General features: G+C 34.0%; 2 protein-coding genes across 3 annotated transcripts; one reads left to right on the plus strand and one right to left on the minus strand.

The window, feature by feature from the left end:
* Nucleotides 1–346: 346 nt before the first annotated feature.
* LOC142533484 (E3 ubiquitin-protein ligase AIP2-like) lies at nt 347–3,813 on the minus strand. Its single transcript, XM_075640287.1, has 5 exons — nt 3,517–3,813; nt 2,451–2,676; nt 1,841–2,040; nt 1,071–1,286; nt 347–578 (listed from the first exon to the last, which is right to left on the minus strand). The coding sequence occupies exons 1-5, from the start codon at nt 3,661–3,663 to the stop codon at nt 429–431; spliced, it is 939 nt and encodes a 312-aa protein (XP_075496402.1). The 5' UTR covers nt 3,664–3,813; the 3' UTR covers nt 347–428.
* Nucleotides 3,814–5,692: 1,879 nt separating this feature from the next.
* LOC142532194 (fatty-acid-binding protein 2-like) lies at nt 5,693–10,137 on the plus strand. Of its 2 annotated transcripts, none has more exons than XM_075638474.1 (11): nt 5,693–5,842; nt 6,538–7,123; nt 7,249–7,480; nt 7,916–7,988; nt 8,078–8,180; nt 8,383–8,451; nt 8,801–8,837; nt 8,922–8,996; nt 9,081–9,132; nt 9,298–9,342; nt 9,800–10,137. In XM_075638474.1, exons 2-11 carry the CDS (start codon nt 6,630–6,632, stop codon nt 9,895–9,897), a joined length of 1,278 nt encoding a protein of 425 aa, XP_075494589.1. In that variant the 5' UTR covers nt 5,693–5,842; nt 6,538–6,629; the 3' UTR covers nt 9,898–10,137. The 2 variants fall into 2 exon arrangements, with proteins under 2 accessions (XP_075494589.1, XP_075494590.1); XM_075638475.1 differs by having other exon boundaries at nt 5,758–5,842; nt 6,535–7,123.
* Nucleotides 10,138–10,328: the final 191 nt, after the last annotated feature.

Genomic DNA, 10,328 nt, shown 5'->3' on the forward strand with positions numbered 1-10,328 from the left:
TCTTATTTTAATTCAAAAAAATATTTGAACATTTTTTCCAAAACAAAGTTAATAAAAGTGTATTAATAAAAAAAATAAGAAAAATATTATTAAATTAAATGTAGAAAATGAGCTATTGCCTTCATCCATCGTAAATGTACCAAAAAAATTCCAACTCTTTGTGACCAAATTGTAACAAATATATAGTCGAGCTCGATTTTTAGCAGGAATTATAAAGAAAACTAACAAATGCATGCCTATATTAGGATCTTCAGATTTTTTTTTTTCTTTATATCAAATTCTTTTCTTTAATCCGGTCATTAATCATGTAATCCTTTTCAAATGAGTAAATATGATGGAAAGCATGTAACGGAAATAATGATGAATACAAATGGATGCGTATGCCCATAAACCTCAAACATTGGAAACAAAATCTCACAGATTAATTTCTACACATACATGTATTCACCTCCACGTATGGCATTTGCAGCGCCTTTCCTCTCTTCTTCAGCTTCTTTCTCTTTCTCCTTCCAACTTTCGTATGCATGATCATCGGTCTTCAGTTCATGCCGACATATTGGGCAAGAATTATGTACATCCTATCACGTCAAAAAATTTCAAGAGTAAGCTAAAAGTCAATTCTTGCAAGTCCGGCTATTGGACAATTCCCTGAATTATGTTCATCTCATCAAGCGAAAAGTTTCGACAAAGTCAATTAAAAGTTAGTTTCTTAGAGGTTGGATATCCTTGAATTGAACACATCACAGACAAGTTGTTCATTCTATAGACTCAAACGTTACTCAGAAAACATTGGACGGTGGAGAAGCCGGTTATTTAGTTGGGTTGGAAGGGGCAAAATCAAACTCTCAAAATTTAAGGGGTGATATATTTTAATACATATATATAAATATAATACATAAAAGATATAGTTTGTAAGAAAGTCTGAAAGGAGGGCAGTGACTGCTCCTTTTAGCCCTCTCATCTGGTACCACCAGTATGCATACATTATACTAGATGCGTCAATCTCTCATACATGCTCTTCGACTAAGACATCGCCCTGATAAATTAGAGTAACAAGCAAGGAAAGGTACCAGCCATGGTTTGAGACAAGGAGGATGGAACATGTGTTTGCAGGGTAATTCTTGCATCTGATCTTCAACAACCATATTTTCTTGGCAAATGGAACATGCAGCGTCTTTACCAACTTTACTCAAGATTTCTTCTGTAACTGTAGTAACTGGAAGTTTTGCCACTACTTCCTTGCTGGCAGGTGGGGCTCTAGGGATACCGGAATCGATGTCTAGGATCTTGAAACAAAAGAAAAATAGTGATAGATCATATCAGATGCTATGAGTTCAGCAAAGAACATCATTTTTAGCCAAAATTTTTAGTTCGTAACAGATTTTATACACTTTGCCTTGAAGAATCTAGCTTGAAATTGCTAAAGAAGCAACAAATCATCCATCTAGACAAAGTGTAGTGTTATTTGTTATATTCTCGTCTGCACTAAGTCGCAACAATTAAAAAAACGAAGGATCGGTTTGGATACATAAGCTATTTCTTTAAAACCACTTTATTATTCTCAATTTTTAACGTTATTCTTGAAAAGGAAGAAGCAGTTTTTATATTTGAATACAATAACGAAAAACAGCCTTTTTTCCTTTACTCATTGGAAACAAAAGATTAGCCTAAATGGGAACTACAAAATATATATAATTGGGCCAAACTGGTATGGGCAATAATTATTAAACAGAAGAAAAACAAAACGATGAACAATCTGATTCTTTTGCTCATGTCTCCTTAAAATCTGATTTTTCATCAGGAAAATATACTGGTAGACAAAAGAGACGACAAAAGATACCTCTGGGACAATATTATCCAGCCTATCAAACAACTCCTGATATATGTTGACAGCACCATCCGTGGTGCTACCACTGTCCAATTGCACTGAAGATTCACCATGAAACAAGGTAGCAGCTGCTGTAAGCAAATTCGACTGCACTAACCAATCAGGCTGTGGAGGCTCAGGATCGACAGTGAGATGCCCTTCAAAGAGATAACCTGAATCAAGGATTAAAAATTAAATTAACCGAGGTTTTCCAATCCATCAAAAACTACAGTAATGATGCAGCTCAAATATTTTAATTCATGCACCAATCAAACTCAATGTTTCAATAATTGTATTTTATAGGTGGCAATCTTATAATGACGCAGCTCAAATATTTTAAATCATGCACCAATCAAACTCAATGATTTAATAATTGTATTTTATAGGTGGCAATCATATAGATCATTTATGTGATTTTTCCTACTCAACAAATTTCAATGAATAATTTTCTCCAACTTGAGACAGAAGGAAATCAAAACCATGAAAACCAATTAATAGGATCATCAGACGTTCGGTCCTATAAGTTACACCCAGCACAACACATTTACAATAATCAATACTAGGGAAAATGAGATGTTTACACCTCTATTAATTCTATTTTGTGTCTCTCTTAATTCTTCAGATACGTTCTGTATTTCACCCAATTGCTCTCGTGCCTGAGTGATGCAACTTTGCAAGTGTTTCTTCTTGGAGGTATCCTTGACCATCTGCTCAGCCTCCTGGAAAAGCCTCAACCCAGCATTCCAAAATCCAGGGGACGTGTATCTCGTCTTCAAAATAGTTGAAACTCGGCAGAGTACTGAATAGAACTGCAAATAGCAAATAAAACAAGTGGATTCCTAGAGAAATGGATACTAATATAGTAATGTTAACTACCAGCACCCAGAAAAGGAATCTGAACGGATAATATACACAGAAACAACAGTAAATGAAGGATTAAACGTTTGACACTTACATTGACGATGATAATTGTGTAATTCGAATCCCTTTTTAAACCTTACAACATCTCCAACAACTATATTTTTATCACTTTTTCAGTGGGAATAACTGTTACTTCCAATCAATCCCCAACTAAAACTGCACCAACTTGAAACTTATGGAATCGAATAGATTGCGGCTTTGATGCCAATAGTAGGATCAAAACACATGTCGTTTTTAGACATAACAGATGCTGAATGAATCCCCCCAATCTTTTTAAATGGCAAGCAACCCCACCAAGAATTGTTGCTCCCAAGAATAAACTATTAAGCTACAAATGCAATCTCTTGTAAACGTATGAATAAACATTACATTCTGAGTAAGGAATTCTAATTAAACTAACTAAAATATAAATTTAAACTCACGCAGAGACTAAATTCATACATGTAAACGAAGATGATGTCTTCTAGTGTTAAACAGTCTGATTCTTTCCCATCATATCATCAATACAAAAAACAAGGATTATGTGAACGGTGAACCCAAACCAAAAATGGGCAAGGAGGAAAAAAAAGACGAAAAATCTAAAACAGCCCAAATGAAGTCAATTCCATCGAACGGATCACAACCATTGGCATAACCCAGTCAAACTATCATCAACCAGCCATCAAACTCAAGCGAGAGAAAACCCTTTAATTTTTTAAAAAAAGAATTTAGGGAAGAAAGAAGCAGACCGATTCTTGGAGAGAAGGCGAAGCAGACGGATAACGCTGTCGAAGGAGAGATCCGATGTTGGAAATAGATTCCTCGAACATCTGCTTCTTGGCAAGCTGTTTCTGCAGCTCCTGCAGCCTCGATTTCACGTCTTCCTCTTGCGCCATCTTCTGTGTAGCTCTTGAAATAAATTCGATAGTTTGGTTTTATCGTTGTGCTCTTCGGATATGCTTGATTTATATGATACGGAAGTCAGCGAACGAAACTGCCTTCTTTAGCAAGTTAAATAATTATTTGGATGGAGAACTTAAAGATCTGATTTTTTTTTTTTTTTTTTACTTTCAACCATTCGAAATCCCATACCAATTGACCCAAGAGGATTTGTCTAATGTTTGTTGATTTTTTTTTTTTAATTTGTTAGGATGAAATTGCGTCGCTTATCTCAACGTGCATTGAATAAACAATTGGAATAACACTGCAAACTATTAACAAAAAGCATATGACAAATCAACCTGAAAATGTGTCTTCCATTAAACGATCCGACTCTGTTAGATGAGTAGGAATTCTGGTAGAGAGAATGAAATTTAATCTGATGTTTGCTCTGCGACATGGTTGTGCCAACCAACTCGGAAGGACAGGGCATTAGGGCAAGGTCCATGTATGAACTACTCAAGGCAGTGGACTGAATCAGCAATACCTCGGTGGCTAGATCAATCAATTGAAAAAATAAAGATGGATTAACGACCAGGGTACTTACAATTTATATTAAGACTGTGTTATCTTGGTGATATGATTGTAGAGTAACTGATATTGTTTCTACAATCTATTTTTAATTCAGTCTTCAATAGTCTGTTACGTATAGATAAAAAAATTGAACTTGCAAAAATCAACATTCGATCGAAGATTTTTGAAATTTTAGCTCTTTTTAATCAAATCTTTCTTCGATGTACCTTGTTTGATACATTAATTACCTTAAAGTTAATCGTTCCTCAATATATGTAATCATTAAGACATTTTTAAGTATGTTTTTTTTTTGAAACAGTCTCATGTATCTATTCACGTTATACGGGTCAAATCGATTCATATTTAAAGTGAAAAACAATACTTTTACTAAAAAAATAATATTTTTCATGAATAAGACCAACTTGGATATTCATCTAACAAAATTGATATGTTACATCGCCTCACACGAATTTATATGTGTTTTAAAATACCTTATTGACATACTTAATTAGACAACTGAACATGGGTATCATTTTTTAAACATAAACATGGATATTATTGGTCCAACAAAATTCTAAGTAACCCAAAGATAAATAATAAAATGTTATTTGGTAACTACGACCTAATAGAAATAATATGTAGTCTGGTAATAGACATGTTTAATGGATCGGTTCGTATCCGATATTAAGCCGGAATCGATGCAACATAATCAGTTCCGAAACCACCTCGAATTCATTAGTAAATGCATTAGGGCAGCTTTTCACTTATCGAATCACAACGGGAATCGGTTAGAATTTTATTTAAAAAAGAAAAGAGTAGTTGGGCCAAGTCGCATTGGATGGTAAAAAATAATCGTCATAGAAAGAAAAAGAGCCATTGGCCATTGCGTACTGAGGTGGTAAAAAATAATCGCCGCTCCTGCTCCTGCTCCTGCTCCTGCTCCTGCTCCTGCTCCGTCCAGTTTCTTCGTCCATCACTTAAATTTCTCACTTTTTGGACACGTTTTTCTACAAAATAATCGTTACTGAGTGAGGATTGACTCAATATCATAAAGAATGAACTAAATGAATGAAACAAGGATTTAATATAATAAAAATGCAACAAGAGACAAAAAACGACACATTATAACATGTAAAATCAACATCTATTATTTAATGTAAATATCAAATTTTCATTTATATTTATCATTTTTACAATATATTTTTCAACTTAAAATTCTTAATAAAAATAATATTTTTCTACGGTTTATTTTTGTTTATTATTATTTTTTTCAAAAAGTTCGAAATTGGTTAGAACCGATCGGTCCATCCACAGCTGGTTCGGATAGCGGATCGGAATGGTTCTACCTTGGGCTGGAACATAGTCAAAACCTAATTTGGACCTGTTCCGACCGTCTCCAGACCGAAACTCCGGTACCGTTATGCTGTCATACTACAGGACACGTTTAGCCCAAATAAATAATTAAAATACCCGCAAAAAACACGTTGTTGGCTAGACTGAAAATGCGACTTGTCGAAAGAAGTGTTTTGGAAATCACATGGACTAAATAAACAATGAACCCGGACAGCTTTCCGTTCCGTTTCTTCGAACGTACCATTGCGGGCATGTGCTTTTCCTCCTAATGTATGTTCAATTTTCTCCGATGAAACTTTTTGGTTTGCTTTCGAAATCTTTGTTGAAAGCGTGTTAAAGGACTTTCCCGTGTTCAGTAGTTTGCCATTTTCACATGTTTGTTCCTTTTTTTTTTTTTTTTGCTTTTTATGTCGTTTTGCTTTAATCGGTATATTGTTTGATCTATTGGCCGATGATTTGGTATGTTTGATCTTAACCCATTGCAAGATTTGTCTGTTCAAGATTGAGATTTATATGAGTTGAACTGGTGATTCATTGTTGATGTTTCCTGGTGGCGATTTGCGTTCTCCAAGTATTTGTGAATTGTTCAAAAAATATTTACCAATGCGACAGAGTTTTGTTTTAAATTTGTGTGTCTAGTTTGATTTTTTGATGTTTTTAATTCGAGAGAGTAATTAATTTTTTTTTCTGCCTTTAATTTTGTAGTTCTCTTTATAATCTGAAAAGGCGTTTGAAGATTTGTTTTTTTCACCATAGCAATATAATCTCGTATTACGAATTCTATCAGGGTTAGTTGTGCTAATTTTGTTGCAATATTTGATCTTGAAATTTTAATCTCTTTGGTTATTGGGATTTTTTAGTGTGAGTTGTCAGCATTTCTTATTTTCTGAACCGAATAATGTACTTTTACATTATTTGTTTGAAATTACTGAATATTCTGTAAGTTCTTGGGTGAAATCCAGCAGGTTTGAATCTGTTTCTGGGTAACTAAACTATACAAAGACACAGTCTTCACACGGTTTCCTTGATTATGTAAAAAATCGAATGGTGGTTGGATATGAGGAACAATTTCTTGTTCTTCATTGACCAGGATGGCGGGTTATCTGACATTTTTTCGACCGATCTCCTTATTCCACATGGTTCAAGGTGTCATTGGCCCTCTCATATTGCTTCATTGGTTGACAGTTCAAGATATCTTTATCTACATGGAAGTGTTGTTCTTCAAGAGGCTTTTAATTCCATGTCAAAGTTTTCTGGTGCTCTAGTGTTATGGTTTGCAACTGGGTCGAATACCAGCAATTCCAAACTACAGGGTGATCATATTGGTTCCAATTCCAGCTATCATAAAGCTTGTACACATGTAAAGCATATTTCTTCAGTAAGACGGGAATTAACGGGATTTTGGTGTAAGGTGAGGTCTAGAAGGAAACCTTCCATTTTCGGAAAGATATCGAGTTTTACTCTGAAGAAATTTTATAGAGAAACTGAACGGATTAAGTCATTTCCATTGGTTTCATTAGCTGCCATGTTGGTTCCACCATTCACGAATGTGTAGGTGCAGTTGTTTTATCTTCTTTATTAACAATTATTTTGGTTCTTTCGTTTGCTCATTTCTTATTTAAATTTTTATTTTACATTTTCATTTAAAGTTCAAGGTTATTTTGTGTTTTTCTCAGCGCTACAAATGCACTAGCTTTTCCGCTAGAAACAAGCTCTATAGAGACACAGACATGTTTAGATCAGAAGCCATGTGAGATTGAAAATGGAGGATCTGAACCCTTCAATAATCTTTATTTCCAGAGTTCAGCTTTTTCCAAGAATGCAGTTGAGCGCAGAACAGGCATCGAGTTCCCCACCATGTTGGCCAGCAGAATGGATGGAGAACAGGATTCTAATTTCAATCCAGAGGTAAGTGCATCATATGGAAATAATTTGGCGAAAGGTTTCAGTTTTCTTGGCTACTATTTTCTAATTTGGTAGTTGGCTATGACCTCTAACAAGAGGTGCAGAGCAGTGAATCAGTTACTATGATCTAACATATCTTTGATACTGGCCCAAGTCTTTCCTCTATATGGAGTAGTTAGAATAAAAAAAATATGAGAACCTTTGAGTAAAGCAGCATATGAATTTTACTTTTTTCTAATGCACGATAATTCACAAACAAATGGAAAAGTTTTCTGCTAATTAAGTTGGTTTTTACCGTTACGATTTTTTAGGCACAAATCCTAATGCTGACTAGATGTAAAGAGCAGTATGCTAATTTTATGTTAAGTCATTCTTCCACATTTTCCGTTGGATTTCTGTTATGATCAACGCTTGCTGGCAATGCTGCCTAATTTTCAGGTCCTTGTTGGAACTGGATCTAGAATCATGACAATCATCATTAAGTCCCTAAATATATATGCATTTGGCTTTTGTGAGTGCTTCACCAGCTTTTGTTACCTTATAAAATATTTTATTGCTTCAAATTCCTATGGTACTAGCTCATTTTGCTTCTCCCAACAGATGTTCATCCGTTTGACATTTGTGAGAAATTGGGGCCAAAGTATGCTTGCATTCCAGAATACGAGTTGAACAAGTGCCGAGATTTTTATCAAGATCTTCTTAGGTTTGTTATAACATTTTTATCTTATGATTTTTTCACCCGCACACACGAAGCACGACTTGATTCTAGAAACCAAGTCCTATCAACATGATTGTGCCAACATTTGAAAAATTGATTGGAGACGAGGGGCCTCTGCCTGTGACAAACTGTTTGAGAATTGAATGTTTCTTGGAACTTCTCGTAATTTTTTGCCCATGTGCTGCAGGGAGGATATAAACATGACAGTTAGACTTGTGGTCAGTTGCAATGGAATCAAAATCAATGCCGTGAAAGAGTATGTTACGCCTTGCTAAAGAATTCTCATTTAAAGGATAACGATATTTGGAACGGTTGTGGGATAACTTTTTATTAGCTTGTAAAACATCATCAAATGGAGAGACTTTACTATGTTTTCAATTTTCTGATTTTCTCCCCATATATCTAAAATCAGCTATAAAGTGATTTGCATATAGAGAAATATTATATTAAAAAAATGTCTTTCTTATGAAGTCTCAAGGAGCAAAATTCATGTGATTGCATCCACACAGGTTTAAAGAGAATGAAACAAGACATATATGCATTTGAAATTACAACCTTGAACCTACTAATGTTTCTGATTCATTTTTCCAATTCTTTGTTGTTAGTGCTTTTGAAAAGTCTCTCCGAAGTCGATTAACAAAAGTAAGTATTGTTAGACTTTTACCCGTTATTCGCTGTAGCATTCCCCCAAATTCTTGGAACTGACAATTTTTTTGATTGTTTTAGACAAACCCTAACGCTGACTTTCGCTGCTTAGATGCCTTTGGTTCATTATTTTCACAAGACATTCCCTTAGACATGGTAAGAATCAAAATTTTGATCTTTTAGTTTCTTATCTCATGCTCCATTCCGAGATATACTTCTGATCACATTCAAAATATTCAGGGAACAATAATTGATTTCAGGCGTACAGCTGATGGATATATAATTACTGAAGGTAAGAGGCAAATAAGAACTACGATGTTCTTCTGTATTTGTAGAGGCAATCTTGCCCAGCCTTTTATGGACACCTGTGTTTTTTTGGTGCATGCAATTAAGACCTTAAAATGTAGAAGAAACGTTCTTCCAATTTGATGTTTATTTTTCTTTTTTGTTTGTGCAGTTGGAGGCAATCACATTGGAGCAGTCCAAAGCAAAGATTTGTGCAGTAAGTCGAACTCAACTATGTCTACTTTCCACTGTACCGTTAGGTACCGTTTGGTTCATGGTATGAGATATATAGTATGGAGATAAAGTAATATTTTGTAATAATAAAATAAATAGAAAATGATAGTTAATATAGTGTTTGATTTAGTTGATTTGATTGATTAAATTTGAGATGATATGATATTACCATTTTGTCATTGTTGAAAATATTAATACAATATTAATAATATTATTTATTAAGGATAATAGCGTAATTTTATATTATTGATTTGATTGACGTGAGATAAATTATTACGAATTTGATTGATATGAAATAAATAATTAATAATCTGATTGATCGAGATAAATGATACTTGTACAAAACAAGTGATATGATAGGACTATTTATATTAATACTTACAAGTACTTGAACTAAACAGTACCTAAATTTTACAGTGTGGATATATTTCTTGTTACAGGGGCATTTTTCGACATGTACATTGGTGATATACCTGTGTGTGAGCAAACAAAAGATGAGATAGGGAAAAATGTGGCCAATATAATGAAGAAGTGCTGAATCAACTCTCTTAGGAACATTTTATTGTTACATTGGTGCTCCCCACTTGTGCTATAGCATTGATACAAGTTAGACTGGTGGTTGAATATTTGACAAATCCCCATACTACAGCGGAGGTGTTTACTTTTTAATGTATTTTTCCTATAAATGATTCTTTTTAGGTGGACCATTGTTTTGGGAGCAAGTGTTGCGCATATTCATAATATTTTTTTTGTGTATTTTTGACTTTAAATTAAATATTTTGTGCTTTTAAATTTTTTTTTAAAAAATATATATGATTTTATCGTCTCTCTCATATTAGATATGTTTATACGTGTGTGTATGTATACATATATACAAAACAATCGTGTTCTTATTTTGAAAATCATCTTACCTTTTATGTGTAAAATCGGCCATCTGAGTCCATTTTTTCTTTCTATTTTTTCCTACAC

Source organism: Primulina tabacum, chromosome 18 (genome assembly GCF_025594145.1).
Source record: "Primulina tabacum isolate GXHZ01 chromosome 18, ASM2559414v2, whole genome shotgun sequence".
NCBI classification, from domain to species: domain Eukaryota; kingdom Viridiplantae; phylum Streptophyta; class Magnoliopsida; order Lamiales; family Gesneriaceae; genus Primulina; species Primulina tabacum.

Bases quoted from the DNA above. Each gene is read 5' to 3' on its own strand.
- LOC142533484 (XM_075640287.1), bottom strand. From the start codon at position 3,663: ATGGCGCAAGAGGAAGACGTGAAATCGAGGCTGCAGGAGCTGCAGAAA. The intron at 2,677-3,516 runs GTCTGCTTCTTT...TGCTATTTGCAG, and splicing joins CGCCTTCTCTCCAAGAATCG to TTCTATTCAGTACTCTGCCG. The intron at 2,041-2,450 runs GTGTAAACATCT...TCCTTGATTCAG, and splicing joins ACAAAATAGAATTAATAGAG to GTTATCTCTTTGAAGGGCAT.
- LOC142532194 (XM_075638474.1), top strand. From the start codon at position 6,630: ATGAGGAACAATTTCTTGTTCTTCATTGACCAGGATGGCGGGTTATCT. The intron at 7,124-7,248 runs GTAGGTGCAGTT...TGTTTTTCTCAG, and splicing joins GTTCCACCATTCACGAATGT to CGCTACAAATGCACTAGCTT. The intron at 8,452-8,800 runs GTATGTTACGCC...CTTTGTTGTTAG, and splicing joins AAAATCAATGCCGTGAAAGA to TGCTTTTGAAAAGTCTCTCC.